This window comes from Mauremys reevesii, linkage group 14, assembly GCF_016161935.1.
Source record: "Mauremys reevesii isolate NIE-2019 linkage group 14, ASM1616193v1, whole genome shotgun sequence".
In the NCBI taxonomy this organism is placed as follows: domain Eukaryota; kingdom Metazoa; phylum Chordata; order Testudines; family Geoemydidae; genus Mauremys; species Mauremys reevesii.
Genome location: NC_052636.1, coordinates 2808012 through 2827084, shown reverse-complemented (window position 1 = coordinate 2827084; position 19073 = coordinate 2808012). Strand labels below are relative to the sequence as shown.

At 44.2% G+C, this 19073-nt stretch overlaps 1 protein-coding gene across 1 annotated transcript in view; it reads left to right on the top strand.

Moving 5' to 3' along the window:
- Positions 1 to 10773: 10773 nt before the first annotated feature.
- Positions 10774 to 19073, top strand: part of LOC120381455 (zinc finger protein 271-like) — a gene marked incomplete at both ends in the record, with an annotated part of 75324 nt that continues 67024 nt past the window's right edge. Inside the window, one exon of the mRNA XM_039499658.1 lies at positions 10774 to 11528. Within this exon, the coding sequence (XP_039355592.1) occupies positions 10774 to 11528 (755 nt within the window). The remainder of the gene's footprint in view (positions 11529 to 19073) is intronic.

The following is a 19073-nucleotide window of genomic DNA, read 5'->3' as shown; positions in this document are numbered from 1 at the left end:
CCCGGCTAAGCAGCTGGGGATCTCTTGCTTATGCCTAGAAACTTTGCCCCTCAGAGTCCAAGCAGCATACAGATAATCAGTTCCTTCTGTGTGGGGTTTTTCATCGCCTTCCTGCCATGTGCTCTGAGCTGGAAACTCAACTAATGGGAAGTCAAGAGCACAACAACAGTCTTGTGTCTTCTTTAAAGTCCCATAATAGTCTCTCTGGTGTGGATGGACCTTTCCTGCCAGGCAGGGTGTAATGCATTCTGTTGTCAATCAGGACTTCACCTAGGTAAAGTGTCTCTCCTGTCTGGTGATTTACAGAGCCACAGAGGCTCACAATGGAGCTAGTCAGATGTTAACCCAGGCAGCAACTCACAAGCATTCAATGAAGTCTAAACACATTCTTATGTTCACAGTCTGTATGAGGGGTATCTACTCATTGGGACTCGCTGGGGAGCCATAGAAAGAAACAAGATGTGCTGAGGCAAGGAGGCCCCGTCTCAGAGCCCCGGGGTCACGCTTCCCAAAAGCTAAAACTAGGCCCAGCCCATGAAGGTGGCACTGCCAGGAGAGACTGGATAAAGGCTGGAGCATCAAACGGCTTTGTAAACCTGAGAGAGCTGCCTTGGGGACAGTGACAGGGAGAATCCCCCAGAGTGACTCCTTTGATTCTGCTCGTCTCTGGCCTTTGGTTCATAGAATCGTAGAACTGGAAGGGACTTTGGGAGGTTGCTAGTCCAGTCCTCTGCACTCAAGGCAGGACGAAGTATTATCTAGACCATCCCTGACAGGTGTTTGTCCAGCCTCCTCTTAAACATCCCCCATGATGGAGATTCCACAACTTCCCTACACTATTTGTTTTGGAGTTTAACCACTCTGACAGTTAGGAAAAAACTTCCTAATCTCCATTCTAAATTCCTTGCTGCAATTTAAGGCCATTACTTCTTGTCCTAGTCTCAGAGGTTAAGAACAATTTTTTCTTCCACATCCCTGTAACAACCTTTTATGTACTTGAAAACTATTATCATGTCCCCTCTACTCCAGACTAAACAAACCCAATTTTTCCAATCTTCCCTCATAGGTCATGTTTTCTAGATCTTTAATAATTTTTGTTCCTCTTCTCTGGACTTTCTCCAATTTGTTCACATCTTTCCTCATATGTGGCACCCACAAATGGACATAGTACTCTAGTTGTGGCCTAATCCGCACAGAGCGGAGTGGAAGAATTACTACTTGTGCCTTGCTTACAGTACTCCCTCAAATACATCCCAGAATGATGTTTGCCCTTTTGCACTGTTGACTTATACTTAGCTTGTGATCCACTATGGCCCCCAGCACCCTTTCCGCAGTGCTCCTTCCTGGGCAGGAATTTCCCATTTTATACGTCTGCACCTGATTGTTCTTTCCTAAATGAAGCACTTTGCATTTGTCCTAATTGAATTTCATCTTATTTACTTCAAGCCTTTTCTCCAGATCATTTTGAATTTTAATCATAGAATATCAGGGTTGGAAGGGACCACAAGAGGTATCTAGTCCAATCCCCTGCTCAAAGCAGGACAAATCCCCAGACAGATTTTTGCCCCAAATCCCTAAATGGCCCCCTCAAGGATTGAACTCACAGCCTTGGGTTTAGCAGGCCGATGCTCAAACCCCTCCCACCTTGGTATTGTCTGCAAACTTGGTAAGTATAACAGAGGATGTTACTGGGAGGGTTTCACCATGTCTCAGAGGGTTACACCCTGGTGGGAGGGGGCTAGGCCTGTACTGGAATAAGGTCACTCTGTGCTTCACAGTGTGGCAGAACCTAGAGTGTCCATTAACAGGGAAAAATCAGGGGGGGAATCAGCATGTGGAATGGACAAAAGCCCCCTCTGCATTCTCTCACATTGCCCTTCTCGTCATGGCAGGCTACAGATTAACGTCCATGTTTTGCTCCAGATCATTTCATCCTCCCAGAGGGAAGGAAATGGCTGCAATGGAGCTGGCTCAGGTAAGGGATTCTCAGGGAGCTGGTGGTGGGTTCTGCTTGGAGGGAGAGCAGTACGTGCATAGGAGGGTAGGAGCTGCTGGAGGTGGTGGGAGGCAGGAAATATCTCGGGTGGAGAAAGGGAGGGGACAGGATGTGACAAACCTGCTGAGACTTGTGTAATTTAGGGTGTGATGGGTTGTCACCCTGGGGTGCAGTCTGGGAGGGCTTCTGGGAACCGCTGTGCCCTCTAACCCTCAAGCTGGGCTGGCCCTTCTCACACGGCTTTGCTGGAGATTCAGCCAGCCTCTCCAGGGCCTGTTATCACCCAACACGACAGCAGGTGGCGCCATAAACCCAACTAAGCTACCTGAGTGCTTTACCTAAGCGGCTCAAGGACAGATAGACGACAACAGCCAATTTCCCAGCTCCCCAACCTTGCACACTTGCTGTAGTATAAATTCAGAATTATCCCATCTTATAGTGCACAGGGATCTCTGTAATGTCAGCTCATTAATATAGTTCGCCTTCCCCTCGATATGGGAAAGATGTGCACAACAAGCCTGTGCTAACCAAGCTCAGCTTTTCCCCAAACTCTTCACTCAAAATGCACTGATTAAGATAAAGCATAAAACAAGTTTATTAATGGCAGAAAGGTAGATTTGAAGTAATGATTGTTAGAACAAAAAAGGAGCCGGTTGATCCAGAGGCGGATATGAATACAGGCTTCTTTATTGCGTTACTTGTTCCCTTGACCCAACTATCGAGTAAGCACTGGATTAGTTACATCACATGCCTTTTATCTAAGTTTGTATGTAAAGACCTACATCCGTTACAACACCCCAAAACCCCTTATTAAGTAGTAGAAACGCTCATACAATTAGTATACCCACCTCTATCCACTGTCACAGTATCATAGAGGCGTTTTTACTTTGAAAATACCGTTCTTTGCAATAACGTGTTGCCACAAATTTCCCTAAACAGCAGTTCTTGGGGTATGGAGGAAGGGTCAATGAGCAGTTCTCGGGAGGGAGGAAGGGGCCATAAGCCAGGGCTTGTTTATGTAGCTGGGAAAGGAAGGGAGGGGGAGATAACATTTCTTTTACTTTCTTTCACACAAAGGACATTCATTCCAGCAACTACACTTCTCATGCAGCTGCATCAATGTCAATTCTTACAAGCAACAGAGAAAGGAAAAATATGGCAACTTATTTGTTAAGCAAAGAATTACTGCCTGCTTATGCCTTTGTCCCCAATGCATGTCAGCACATTAGCAGCTTCCCAGCTGTTTTACTGAACCCTAACGTATCCCAACAATTCTAAGTGATAGCAAACAGATCAAAGCAGATTACTTAGCAGATAACCAAAAACTCAAACTAAGCCTAACATACTAGATGGATAGAATTTGAATTAGCAATTTCTCACCCTGACTGATGGTACAAGCAGTCCCCCAAGTTTCCATACACAAGCTAGAAATCCCTTTACCCTGGGACCAGCAGTTCCCCCAGTTCAGTCTTTGTTCCTCAAATGTTTCCAGGAGTTCTCTTGTGTGGGGAATGAGGCCAAGAGATGATGTCACACCCCACCTTATGTAGCTTTTCCATATGGCGGGAACCATTTGTTCCAAACTCAGTTCCCAGTCCAGTTTGTGGAAAAATACAGGTACCAAAATGGAGTTCGTTGTCATGTGGTCTAGTCACATGTCCTAGCATGTCCTGCTGAGTCATAGTAGCCATGACTCATAGGCTGGCTAAAACATTCAGAGGAAGGCTAAGTTCTTCCACGGTCCATTGTCTTTGTTGATAAGCCATCAGCTCTGTCTGGCTTCTTCGTTGTTGTACCTGAAAGGCTCATTGTGGGTGTTACCCAGAGTAAGCACATTTGAAATACAGCTACAGAGTCAATATCCATAACTTCAAATACAAACATGATCCATGCACACAAATAGGATAATCATATTCAGCACATGACGCATCTTGCACAAAATGCATCATAATTATGTCCTAATCATATTATAACCATACCACTATGATGAATATGGGGGTGTAGTGTCAGATAGGGCCTAATTTCAAGGGATTTGGGAATGGAACTTCTCCTCTTTGTGGAACAGGAAATAACCCTCCAGCCAGGGCTGGGAAAATTTCTCAGACTCCCAGTGCTGGAGCCTGAATCTACTGCCACTTCATTAGTTACCACCACCCGCAATCTTTGTGGTACTGCAAACTTCATCTGTGATGATTTTATATTCTGTTCTAGGTCATTGATAAGAATGTTAAATAGCACACGGGCAAAAAGCAATCCTTGTGGGAACCCGCTAGAAATAAATCCACTTGACCATGGTTCCCCATTTACAATCCCAGTTTTTAATCTATTTAATGTAAGCCGTATTTATTTTGTATCATTCTAGTTTTTTAGTCAAAATATTGTGCTGAATCAAGTCATATGCCTTACAGAAGTCTAGATATATTACATCAATAATATTAGCTGCAACCAAACTTTTGATCTCATCTAATAAGGATATCCAGTTAGTTTGATAGGATCTATTTTCTCTAAACCTTTGTTAATAGGTACTAATTATATTACTTTCCTTTAATTCTTTATTAACGAAATCCAGTATCGACTGCTCCATTATTTTTCTCAGTATTGATATCAGACTGACACTCTTGTAATTAGCTGGGTCATCTCTTTTACACTTTTTAGTATTGGCACAGCATTAGCTTAATTCCAGTCTTCTGGAATTTTCCCAGTGTTCCAAGTCCTAATTACAATCAACAATAATAGTCCACCACGCTCCTCCACCAGGTCTTTAAAAACTCTTGGATACAAGTTATCTGGACCTGCTTATTTAAACATGTCTAACTGTAATAGCTGCTGTTTAATGTCCTTGTGAGTTCTTGGAATGGAAGGAGTGTCGTCGTCAAAATCTTATGATACAAGTACAGCATCTGTTTTTCTCCAAATCCAGGAGAGAACACTTATTGAACACTCTTACCTCTTCTGCATTATTTTTGATAATTCTGCCATTTCCGTCTAGTAATTTATCACTACCATTGTTAGGATTAATATACTTTTCAAAACTTCCTTCTTATTTTCATTGATTGATCATTGATTTCTGATAGCTTCCTGTGACGATGCGGTTCTGGCAGGACCCAACTGAGAGTGCCAATTCAGGATCACTTGCTCAAACAGGGCAGTCACAGCCCTAGGCTGGGGTTTTTCCACCTCTAAGGCAAACCAAACCAGCCAGACAAAAAGGACTTCGGTTTCACCCCACTGGCTAACCACAAGTCACACGAGCAATTTCCTTAGACACTCCAGTCTCCCAGTATCACCACCAGTGCCACCCGTCCCGGGGAGGAATGGTTATGAAAACCAACACCCCAATAAAAGAAAAAGGTTCTTTCGATTCCAAAGAATCAAGCCCCAGACCCAGGTCAATATACACATCAGATCTTACCCACAAATCACGCTGTTGCCAATCCTTTAAAATCTAAAGGTTTATTCATAAAAGGAAAAAGGTAGAGATGAGAGGTAGAATTGGTTAAATGGAATCAATTACATACAGTAATGGCAAAGTTCTTAGTTCAGGCTTGTAGCAGTGATGGCATAAACTGCAGGTTCAAATCAAGTCTCTGGAGAACATCCCCCGCTGGGATGGGTCATCTGTCCCTTGTGTAGAGCTTCAGCATGTAGCAAAGTCCTCCAGAGGTAGAAGCAGGATTGAAGACAAGATGGAGATGAGGCATCAGCCTTATATAGGCTTTTCCAGGTGTAAGAAACTCTTTGTCCTTACTGTGGAAAATTACAGCAAAATGGAGTCTGGGGTCACATGGGCCAGTCCTGCATACTTTGCTGAGTCACAAGGCGTGTCTGCCTTCTCTCCATGGGTCAGTTGTGTAGCTGATGGTCCTTAATGGGCCATCAAGCAGGCTAGGCAGAGCTAACACCAACTTGTCTGCGATGTCTCCCACCAGCTTGAAATACAGACAGTATAGAGCCAATATTCATAACTTCAACTACAAAATGTCTCCCACCAGCTTGAAATACAGACAGTATAGAGCCAATATTCATAACTTCAACTACAAAATGATACATACATATAGACAGCATAATCATAACCAGCAACCCATAACCTGGTCTTAGACACCTCATATGACCCCCTTTACATTAGATTTGGTGCCACTACAGGACCTTGGTTGCAACCCATGTTCTATATGGTCCCAATTTATATCAATAACATCACACTTCCCTTACCAATTTTCTATAATTCTGACCTTCTAACTCAGGGGTGAGCAACCTTTCAGAAGTCTTCATTTATTCACTGTAATTTAAGGTTTTAAGTGCCAGTAATACATTTTAACATTTTTAGAAGATGTTTCTCTGTCTATAATATATAACTAAACTATTGTTGTATGTAAAGTAAATAAGGCTTTTAAAATGTTTAAGAAACTTCATTTAAAATTAAATTAAAATGCAGAGCCCCCCCTGACTGGTGGCCAGGACCCGGGCATTGTGAGTGCCACGGAAAATCAGCTTTCGTGCTGCCTTCAGCACTCGTGCCATAGGTTGTCTACCCCTGTTCTGACTAATATTCTTTACTACTGACTTCCCTTTTCTCTCTTATATTTTATTTGGAGAGTGTTTCCTACCAGGGAGCCATTAGTAGGGTCCAGAGCCAGCCCCATCTCCTATATCAAGCTCTGGCTAGTAGGTATGTGATAAACGTGAAGACCCTGCCTCCGTCTGTCAGCTGGGAGACACAAAGTTTCTCTCTTTCTACCCTCTGATGCCGCCTGTCTGTTCTAGACAAGGTGGGGTGGGACTCTGTTAACATGTGTCTCCTGGGGTTTCCATTTCCCTGGTGCTGCTGTTCCGTGAATAGTGGGGTTGTGAGTGGGGCAGCAGGTACTGAGTGTTGGACTCTTGCTCTTTCAGGGGCCGGTGACCTTCGAGGAGGTGGCTGTGTATTTCACCAAGGGGGAATGGGCACTACTGGACCCTGTTCAGAGAGCCCTCTACTGGGATGTCATGCAGGAGAACTATGAGACGGTGACCTCGCTGGGTAAGGAGTCCTGTCCCTGGGTTATTAGAAGCTGTGGGGTCTCTGAAGAACCTGAGCAGTAATAACTTCATACCTTTATTCGTCATACAAGTTTTGACAAGTTTCCTTGCCCCCCCTTTTTTTGCCTTATCTCCCACCCACTGGTACCATTTTTGGACATGTGCCTTTTTGGTGCTGTCAGTCATTTTAAAATTGCATTGAATGTATCCTTATTGGCTACATTCATAACTACATTAATCACTGTCGCTTTCATGCCTTTTCCTGATTTTAAGAGGAAAATATGCTGCCTGTAGAATTCTAAATTGAGTAAATAGGTGTGTGACTCATGCCTGGCTTGTGTGACAGTCAGATGAGCTCTTTTAGGAGAGTGTGTAATGTTGCCGTTCAGGATCCCATGGGTGAAGGGATAAGCGAGCCGTGGGAGGGACAGAGAACGGGGGTAGTAGATATGCCAGGACATGGGGCGGGTGTGTGCAGGGTTAGAGCTAAGAAGCAGCTGGGAGGTAGGAGGCTGTGAGAGACGAGGAGAAAATACAAGAAGTTCTCAAGGTGCCGGGAGGTGGTGCTGGCTGAGAGTAATGGGAAGAAGGGGAGGGGAGTGTGGGGAAGGGCACCCAGGAAGTGGGCTGGGTGGGTCAGTGGGAGGGAGGAGAGGTTTGGGGATCTGGAGCTGTGGGGGATCCCAGACCTTTAACCCCGAATCCCTACCGAAGCCTTGTTGCTTTAGAGCCTCCACTCCAGTTTTATTTCTGTTCAGTTTCACTTTATTATACATTTTTTTTCCCAAATATTATTATTTTAACTCTTGACCTCCCTCTCCCACTCATTACCCCCCCTCCTCACATAACCTCCCCATCTCCTATGCACAGTGACCCCGGCCACCGATCCTGAGTCCTTGCTGCATCCTCCCTCCCAGAGCAGGGCCCCTACCCAGGCACAAATGGGCACTTCGTTGATGATGTCACAGGGTGGTATAGTCTGTACAATTTTTACACCTATAAGATTACATATTCCGAAGCCCTTCACACCAGTCGGGCTTATCTCTATGCGCCGATACAGTCTGTTCCCCAGTGTTCCCTTCCCAGCTCTGATGCCGCAGAACCTGGCCTGTGTCCCTGTTCCCCTTCTCCCCCTAACCAACATTTGACATTCATGAGGCCTCATCTGGAGCACTGTGTCCAGTTTTGGGCCCAACACTCTAAGAAGGATGTGGAAAAATTGGAAAGCATCCAGCGGGGGGCAACAAAAATGGTTAGGGGACTGGAACACATGACTTCTGAGGAGAGGCTGAGGGAACTGGGATTGTTTAGTCTGCAGAAGAGAAGAATGAGGGGGGATTTGATAGCTGCTTTCAACTACCTGAAGGGGATTTCCAAAGAGGATGCATCTAGACTATTCTCAGTGGTAGCAGATGACAGAACAAAGAGTAATGATTTCAAGTTGCAATGAGGGAGTTTTAGGTTGGATATTAGGAAACACTATTTCACTAGGAGAGTGGTGAAGCCCTGGGATGGGTTCCCTAGGGAGGTGGTGGAATCTCCTTCCTTAGAGGTTTTTAAGGTCAGGCTTGACAAAGCCCTGGCTGGGATGATTTAGTTGGGGATTGGTCCTGCTTTGAGCAGGGGTGGGACTAGATGACCTCCTGAGGTCCCTTCCAACCCTGATATTCTATAATTCCAATTTTCTTCCCCCCTCCTGTTTGACCCCATTTATAGAGTAATATTTTCAGCTATACCTTAACCAATCATTGTGCTGAAATTTAACTAACCAATTCTAACATATTGTGACTAATTCTCTAACCCAGGCGTCGGCCACTTTTCAGAAGTGATGTGCTGAGTCTTCATTTATTCACTCTAATTTAAGATTTCATGTGCCAATAATACATTTTAACGTTTTTAGAAAGTCTCTTTCTATAAGTCTATAATACATAATTAAACTACTGTATGTAAAGTCAGTAAGGTTTTTAAAATGTTAAAGAAGCTTCATTTAAAATTAAATTAAAATCCAGAGCCTTCTGGACCGGTGGCCAGGACCTGGGCAGTGTGAGTGCCACTGAAAATCAACTCGTGTGCCGCCATAGGTTGCCTACTCCTGCTCTAACCAATTATAAACCAGTACCCTAATTAACTTACACCTGGCAACATTAATTATACAGGAGAGAGAAACAATTAGAGAACCAGACTGATTAACAATGTAAAAGTGGTGGCCATAAAGATAAAGCAATACAGAAATGAGGGTTTCACAACCACAACCATTGATAAGTGATTTCTTGCCAGACAGAATGCTATCAAGTTAAGGTTTCTTTAACCATCTTAAGATCCAGACAGGACTGTCTTCCTAACAGCCCAATAGCACCTTATTTCAGTGTGACTGGTTTGGGATGTGAGGATGTGACCCTTCACTTCCCAGCTTATGGCTGCCCCTGCTGCTTAGCCAAAGGCCTTAGCCTAAGAACAAGGCCTCAGACTATCCTAGTGAGAGAAGGCCCAGACACAGGCACACTGTGATTTTGATTCTTTGTTTTCATATTCCTTTAAGTAGCTAAGTGATAAAAATACACCTAAGTTCTTAAAATATAGGCTTTGCAAGCAGGCCTGAATATCACCATTCTAACAGGGTCTACCCCTTCCCCCATGCTGTGTCTGTCTTGTGTATTTAGACTGTAAATTCTTCAGAGCATGGGCCATCTACTATTCTGCATTTGTACTGTGCCTAGCACAACAGAGACACACTGTTAGTTGGTCCTTAGGCACTCAGGTAATGCGTATGATTAATAATAATAATAATAATTCTCCTGCCACTTGGAGCCAAGGAAGCTGGTCTTGGGATGTTACTGCTTAAAAAAGATCAGAGTTTAAAACCATGGACTATTCTTTGTGACAAGTATCCCACAAATTCCACTGAAATTCCTGGTTTCCTTTGCCTGGCGTAGGGTTTCTAAATTCCAAACCTGATGTGGTCTCACAGCTGGAACGAGGGGAAGAGCCGTGGGTCCCGGACCTCCAGGGTTCTGAGAAAGAAGTGCTCCCGAGAGCTGCCTTCACAGGTGAGGACTTGGTTAAAGCAAGTCAAAAACTGTCCGTGAATACAGGAAACATTTGGGATGCCCTACAAAGACCCTGTTCAGGATTGTTCCCTGCAGATGTGGAATAATTAGGCAGATGTCACTCATGGCTTCCCACCTATCCTGACTAACAACTGTCAGCAGATCCCTACCTTATCCCACTTTCCCCTGCATGTTCTGGTGAAATGCAGACCAAAACTGATCCCTTCCTCTCTCCTCTGGGGAAAATCAGCTCCTGATAGGATTGATCTCTCCTGCACATATTTTGGTTTGTTCATCCCTTTTAAAATTCCTGTCTCTGAGATTTCCTTTCTCTCAGGCGCAGGGAGTGACCTATGTCTGGATTCTCTCTGTCTCCCATCAGGTGATAGGATGGTGCGTGAGAATGAGGAGCAGAAACCCCAGCAGGAAGATGCTGAACAAGGAGAACCACATGGAACGTTATCAGGAAGACCCAAAGGGAATGTTTCCAGGAGTTGTGCACTCCGAGAAACAGTAAAAGCCTCTGAGACTCAGCAGAAGCCAGAGGAGAACTTCAGTAGCCTCTCAGACCTTATTACACATGAGAGAATCAACTTGGAAGAGACACACTACACATGCCACAAGTGCGGGGAAAGCTTCAGTCAGCGCTCACACCTTATCACACATCAGAGAATCCACACACGGGAGACGCCCTACACGTGCGCTGAGTGCGGGAAAAGCTTCAGTCGGCGCTCAAACCTTATCACACATCAGAGAATCCACACAGGGGAGATGCCTGACACGTGCCCTGAGTGCGGGAAAAGCTTCAATCAGCGCTCACACCTTATCACACATCAGAGAATCCACACAGGAGAGATGCCCTGCACATGCGCTGAGTGCGGGAAAAGCTTCAATTGGCCCTCACGCCTTATCACACATCAGAGAAGCCACACAGGAGAGAAGCCCTACATGTGCTCTGAGTGTGGGAAAAGCTTCAGTCAGCGCTCAAACCTTATCACACATCAGAGAATCCACACAGGGGAGACGCCCTACACGTGCTCTGAGTGCGGGAAACGCTTCAGTCAGCGCTCAAGCCTTATCACACATCAGAGAATCCACACAGGGAAGTCGCCCTACACGTGCTCTGAGTGCGGGAAACGCTTCAATCAGCGCTCACACCTTATCACACATCAGAGAATCCACACTGGGGAGATGCCCTACACATGCTCTGAGTGCGGAAAAAGCTTCAGTGATCGCTCTTCCCTTATCACACATCATAGAATCCACACAGGGGAGACACCCTACACATGCGCTGAGTGCGGGAAAAGCTTCAATCGGCGCTCAAACCTTATCACACATCAGAGAATCCACACCGGGGAGACGCCCTACACGTGCTCTGAGTGCGGGAAAAGCTTCAGTCGGCGCTCACACCTTATCAGACATCAGAGAATCCACACAGGGGAGAGCCCTTCCACATGCTCTGAGTGCGGGTAAAGTTTCATTGAGCACTCAGACTTTGTCAGACATCGTAGAATCCACAGTGGAGAGAGACCCTATACATGCTCTGCATTTGGGAAATGCTTCAGTCAGATGTCATTCCCTATTAGATATCAGAAAATCCAAATGGGAGAGAACTGTAAGAAATGCCTTTATTAGGGCTTCCCAAAGATTTGTTTTAAAAAAAATCACATTTGCTAATTCCAGTATAGTGATCTTTGCACCATCTTCACTGTGGTCTCTCACCTCTGCCGGATGAGTTGCCTGCTTCAGACTTTTGCAGTTCACCCTTCTTTGGGGTCAGTCCTGTGATCTTTACTATCAGCTCCTTTCCTTTTGACTTGTAGGAGCGTGTGTCCCTCCAGCCAGGAATTTCATCAGCTCCAGGTGCGGGAGAGAGGGTTGATGCCAACAAGCTACCCTGAGGCAAAAGTTACCTGTGCCTTACATCCACTAGGACTGTACATGGAATTGGGTGCTCAAGTTAGTGATTTTGGTGTAAAAAGACAATTATAGTTCTAGAGCAGAAGCAGCCCAGGAAGTGAACCTAACAGACAATGATCAAGTGATCTCTCTCCTGCCATCCATCTCCATCCTCTGACAAACAGAGGCTAGGGATACCATTCCTTACCCATCTGGCTAATAGCCATTAATGGACTTAACCTCCATGAATTTATCCAGTTTTCTTTTAAACCCTGTTATAGTCCTAGCCTTCACAACCTCTTCAGGCAAGGAGTTCCACAAGTTGACTGTGCGCTGTGTGAAGAAGAACTTCCTTTTATTTGTTTTAAACCTGCTGCCTATTAATTTCATTTGGTGGCCCCTAGTTCTTGTATTATGGGAGTAAGTAAATAACTTTTCCTTATCTACTTTCTCAACATCACTCATGATTTTATATACCTCTATCATATTCCCTCTTAGTCTCCTCTTTTCCAAGCTGAAAAGCCCTACCCTCTTTAGTCTCTCCTCATATGGGACCTGTTCCAAACCCCTAATCATTTTAATTGCCCTTCTCTGAACCTTTTCTAATGCCAGTATATCTTTTCTGAGATGAGGAGACCACATCTGTACATAGTATTCAAGATGTGGGTGTACCATGGAGTTATATAAGGGTAATAATATATCCTCCGTCTTATTCTCTATCCCCTTTTTAATGATTCCTAACATCCTGTTTGCTTTTTGACCGCCTCTGCACACTGCGTGGACGTCTTCAGAGAACTATCCACGATGACTCCAAGATCTTTTTCCTGATTTGTTGTAACTAAATTATTCCCCATCATATTTTATGTATAATTGGAATTATTTTTTCCAATATGCATTACTTTACATTTATCCACATTAAATTTCATTTGCCATTTTGTTGCCCAATCACTTAGTTTTGTGAGATCTTTTTGAAGTTCTTCACAGTCTGCTTTGGTCTTAACTATCTTGAGCAGTTTAGTATCATCTGCAAACTTTGCCACCTCACTTTTTACCCCTTTCTCCAGATCATTTATGAATAAGGTGAATAGGATTGGTCCTAGGACTGACCCTTGGGGAACACCACTAGTTACCCCTCTCCATTCTGAGAATTTACCATTAATTCCTACCCTTTGTTCCCTGTCCTTTAACCAGTTCTCAATCCTTGGAAGGACCTTCCCTTTTATCCCATGGCAACTTAATTTATGTAAGAGTCTTTGGTGAGGGACCTTGTCAAAGGCTTTCTGGAAATCTAAGTACACTATGTCCACTGGATCCCCCTTGTCCACATGTTTGTTGACCCCCTCAAATAACTCTAATAGATTAGTAAGACATGATTTCCCTTTACGGAAACCGTGTTGACTTTTGCCCAACAATTTATGTTGTTCTATGTGTCTGACAATTTTATTCTTTACTATTGTTTCAACTAATTTGCCCGGTACCGACATTAGACTTACTGGTCTGTAATTGCCGGGATCACCTCTAGAGCCCTTTTTAAATATTGGCGTTACATTAGCTAACTTCCAGTCATTGGGTACCGAAGCCGATTCAAAGGACAGGTTACAAACCATAGTTAATAGTTCCGCAACTTCACATTTGAGTTCTTTCAGAACTCTTGGGTGAATGCCATCTGGTCCTGGTGCCTTGTTAATGTTGAGTTTATCAATTAATTCCAAAACTACCTCTAGTGACACTTCAGTCTGTGACAGTTCCTCAGATTTGTCACCTACAATTTGGCAATGTTTATGCTCCTTTCTAGGATTTGACTTCCACTTTTAAAGGAAGTCTTTTGTCTCTTACTGCTTCTTTTACATGGTTGTTAAGCCCGGTGGCTCTTTTTAGTTCTTTTACTGTCTTTCTTAAATTGGGGTATACATTTAAGTTGGGCCTCTATTATGGTGTCGTTAAAAAGTGTCCATGCAGCTTGCAGGAATTTCACTTTGGTCACTGTACCTTTTAATTTCTGTTTAACTAACCCCCTCATTTTGTATAGTTCCCCTTTTTTAAATTAAATGCCACAGCGTTGGGCTTTTGAGATGTTCTTCCCACCACAGGGATGTTAAATATTATTATATTATGCCGTTTATTTCGAGCAACTGCAGTTATTCGGGAGAGTACAGACAGGCAGAGTTTCCCCTCCCGAGGTAGGTCTCGGTTAGATAAACAAATAAGGCAAGCATTTATACCTTTTGCGACATACACTGAGGCGCAACAACTGCATTTTGTTTGTACATATTCCTTTCTGATAGCTTACTTCTCTCAGCAATTTCTGCTACAATCTGCATTCTATTCTTATCTAACACAAGGTTGAAAACCAGCATCTCTTACTGTTCTTTTCCGCTCGCCCACGCCCTGCTTGGAAGTCTCCGTTATTAGCTGATAGTTAGCCTGGTAAATATCAAGTCCCTGAGAAAACACAGTTATACGAAGCAAAACAAAATCACAAACAGAAATGTCATTGGAAATTCAAAAATTAAAAGGAAAATGCAATTCCCATCACTTCATTGTATCTGGGCCATTCCTGTGTCGAGAGTACCCGCTAAGGGCCCTGTGTGCTTATGGGAAACCTGGAGGAACTCATAGCAGAGCCTGCACATGAAACTCAACTGCTCCCAGGTGCCGCAGTAAAACCCTTTCCCTGCTTTGATGTTGATGATTTTATGAAAATATGCTAATGAGTGTGAATATAATGTAACTGGAACATGCTTCATGCAAAAGGTCTCTTGTGCAGTATCATTACAAAGCTTATTATCTACTGTGTGTGTTCAGCCTATTTGTATGAACCGATCATTCCTGTATCTGAAGCTAGAAATATGAGCTATAACTCTGAGGTCCTGTTGTAATGATGCAAAGTGTGGGCCATTAACAGTGGTTTGGACTCCTGATGGCTCCCATTAACCAGGACAATTGACTGGAGATGGCTCTGTCCTGCACCATCTGTGAGTCAGGCCAGGAACAATGAAGGCTTGGGGTCTCACAGGTCATGTCACCTGGTACAGGAATCCATCTTAAACCTGGGGCTTTTCCCCAGGATGTAGTAATGAATCAAGCCAAGTCCGTCAGTCTATCCCAGTGGAGCGCCTCAAGCGGGGGTTACATAAATCATTCTATTATGCGCATGTGCTAACATAATCCAACTACTTCGCCCCCTCCCCTGATTGGTGCTTCATCCCTTGCGTATCCCAATGGTATGCACCTGGTCAGCGCTTTATCTATGAGTCTCCTGATTGAGTGTGGGGGCGTGGGAACCACTTCAGCTTAAGAAGTGTAACATTCCTACATCCTCCTTTTCTGTTTTGTCGACCCGTGCCTGGTCCGCATGTTTCATGATTCTATGGGCATACATGACGGCTTGGAATGTAGGCAGGGGTTTGCGCCGACAGGGTGTAAAACACATCCTAATATTATTAGGAATACACTGGGCAAAGCAACAAAAACCAATCAAGCAGGCGATAACAATCAAAGCATATTACAAAACAATTCAAACCCATCCCATGGATGGCAGCCAAAAGATGTACTCAGCCCAACTAAAAAGGCTGACATTGGCATTACATCCTAATCTCATGGGGTTAAGCTTTGCTGGCATTGGGTACGGGTCTCATTAATTTGGGAGCCAATCAACATTGGCCTCATGGGAGTATTAATATAAATCTACTTAAGCAACATTAAGCTTCTAAAATATTGGCCAAAATATAATTAAAGGTCCTCTGACCACATGTAAAAACCAACCCTCCGGTAACGCGATGTGCCCGTAATTGCTGGACACATTTTGAAAGCGTACAATTCCATCCTGGGTACCCACCGCAAGCATCCTTTGGGGGCTTGTGACGTGCAATTAACCATCCGTGCACAGGTCAATTTGGCGTAATTGGCTACCCATGGGGTAAAAAAAAAAGGCACTTGCAAATTTCACATAAGTGGCTTGGCCCCATTGGCTCATTAAATAATATTGAACCTCGGTGGCATTTATAAAAATTAAACATCCCTGTTACATGTGCAGCATCGCCTGGTGCCTTATATACTGGGACCAGGCAGGTGCCCAACAGGCCATGCATCTCAGGGGCCTGCTGTAAACAAAAGAAAAATCAATTGGCAAGGATCACAAATCAAGCCCATATATTATAACACATACGGCTATGCAATTTGGGTTTGGCCCTAGCCTGTAACACACAAAAACACAACAATATGGTAAAAAATTTAGCAATCAAACAAGCAAAGATAACAGCAGTAAAATTCTCGGGATAGGCTTGGCCTTGTTATTCTCCAGCATGAGCTGAGCCTGCTGCGCCAGTCGTTTCACCTGCCCCAGGTAACCTTTGGTGCCGTCTTTATGGCTTGGCACACTGGAAAGGTCTCGGTTAGGGTCAGATTGAAGTTGGGTATCGGGTTCTTGAGGCTTTAATGCCACGTCATTGTGCCACGGTCTCACATTCTTGGCAGGGACCCACAACGGACCTGTGGGAGTAAGCACAGCGGCATGCCCCTGTCCCCAAATTCTCAATGGAACGGGGCCATACCAATTAGGGTCTGGGCTCTGCCTATTTTTGACAGATGGGCATGGGAGCGGGGTTTCCATCTTAAATGTCATTCAGTGGCTGTAAGATTCTGAAAGATATTTAAAATATTTAGGGTAAACAATACTATCGCTAATTAATTTTGCTTGGCTCCCATGATTGGCCCATCATCCCCCACTGTTTTATTTTGCTTTTGTAGGTACTCTTTAAGTGTATAATAGATCCATTCCACAATGGCTTGACCTGTGGAGTTATACAAAATACCAAAATGTGGTTAATTTGCCACTGCGTGCAAAAATCTGAAAATCTGTAAAAAATGTAGATATTTCCAGAAAAAAAAAAAGGGGGATAAAGCGTGACATCCATTTGCCAAATTTAATTAAATAAAAGGCCACGGGGATCAACACCCAATTCGGGGCAATGAAAAAAAACTTGGACAATAATTACAAATTAAAACAATACATTGGGCTTAAATTAAAGGGATCATTAAAATACTTCACTAAAAATTTAGCATTTTAATAAAAAAATGCATGACTATCGATGGCATTCAAAAAAACCAAAATGGGTTAACTGAAAAGCCAAAAGAAAAAAAAACCAAAACACTGACTTAGTCAAGGACACCGCTTACAAAAACTGAAACTTGGCGGACAGCCAAGAGAAAGGGGGTTTAGCGAACAGCCAAAAAAAGCTGCAATGAAAACGGCAGGACTCGGCCAGGCAATAGCAAAATATATTAGCCAAAAGAAAAGGGAAAAATCACCATCTGGGCCCATGAGTCCCCTTAATACAGCTATTTTGGCATATAAGCCCAAATCTAAACATAATTTTTTTCCCACATAATCACTATCTATTACCCTGGGGACTATCTAAATACCATATTTTCCGGCATGGGAACGAGGGAGGATTAACCCCATCATGCCCGGGGGCAGGGGTCCAAAAAATCAAATAAAAACCACCACCACCTCCCTGGGAAAAATAAGCTCCCTATCTTTAAAACAAGGAAAAATCATTAAAAAAATCTTTAAAACCTATTATCATAAGCTAATAATCATATGGAATAAAACTGGGATTTGGGGTTCCACACTGCAGGGGTCTCATGGGTTAAATACAAACATTAATCACTCTAAAATCATGGAGCATTCGCCATTTACCAGATCTTTACTTGATAACCAAAACAGGCGAATTCCAGGGGCTATTGTATTTTGCCACATTGCCCACCTGGTATTGTTCTTCACCAAAGTGATACAATGCAAAAGCTTCTCTTGTGGCAGTGGCCACTATTCCACCCCCACAGGGGTACTGGTTAACCATACATGGGAAGGGCAGTAAACTCAATCATGAATGGTAAAATGTGAACACAATGAGTTAACTAAAAAGCTAAATCAATCAACACACCATTAGCTGCTAAAACTTGGCGGACATCTAAAAAAAAAAAGGGGGCTTAACTACACCCAAACACAAGCGACAAAACTTGGCCAGGCACTAACAGCCTGGCCTCAATCATAAACAGTAAAATGTAATAACAAGTCTCTTCCCCATAGGGATACAGCAATATCCATGATATAGGGTTTAAGGAAAATCTCCTTTCCCCTTCTCTCAAAGTCATAGCAATCCATCGGGTGCTTTGTTGAGCAGCCTGCAATCTGCCCACTCCCAAATGGCTGGCACTTTAAACCTGTCCCAGGTGAATGGCCACTGCCAAGCGGAGATGACTGTAACGTCAGCTCCAGTATCCGCCAGTCCTCAAGGGGGATACCGATAAGCGAGTTTCCTTATTAATTCCCACAGGGCATCAGGATTATCTGCCTGCTCTCGTATAGCGGCGAACTGTCCTGCTCCATACAATTGCTCGGGAGTATGGGCCCCCCCCCAATGCCTTCTTATGGCGTTCGATTTCTTTCTGCAGCCGCTGTATTTCTTTCTTGTGATGATTAATTTCTTCTAACATGCCTCGGGTAAAGGTGGATTCCAATTCAGACTCAGTAACTACTTGTCTTGCCTCTCGGAGAACAGGATAGGGGAGGGCTGTGATTTCCACTTCCACCTCCCCCTCTGCGTTGCCTGGGCGATGTGTTACTGGGAAGGCAGCCAGTAGCTCCGTTATCTCTGTGGAGCTCTGTTCTGTCTCCTTGCTACTCAATTCTCCCTCGCTGCTCAATTCTCCCTTCTCTGTGGAGCTCTGTTCTTTCTCCTTGCTGCTCAATTCTCCCTCGCTGCTCAATTCTCCCATCTCCTCTCTGTGTATCATTGCCTGAAAAGGGACGGCCAAAGATTTGGCCATGAAGAGCCATCTGTACCCAGACATGCATCATGGCATTCGGGTACCGCCTCAAGCGGCATGGGAGGCAAGATCCGAGGGTAAGGAGGGAGGGCCGAAGGCGCGGGGGTGAGAAGGATAGCCCTGGATAATGCTCCAACTCTGATTGAATCCAGAGCCTCTGTACATCGCTGCCAAAGCAGGAGCCATTGCACCGCAGCTCTAGGCTCTGCGTGCAGTGTTGCCCCTATCTTTATCCAATCTTCTACTGACAGTGACCCGTGATCCGGGTACCAAGGACATTGGCG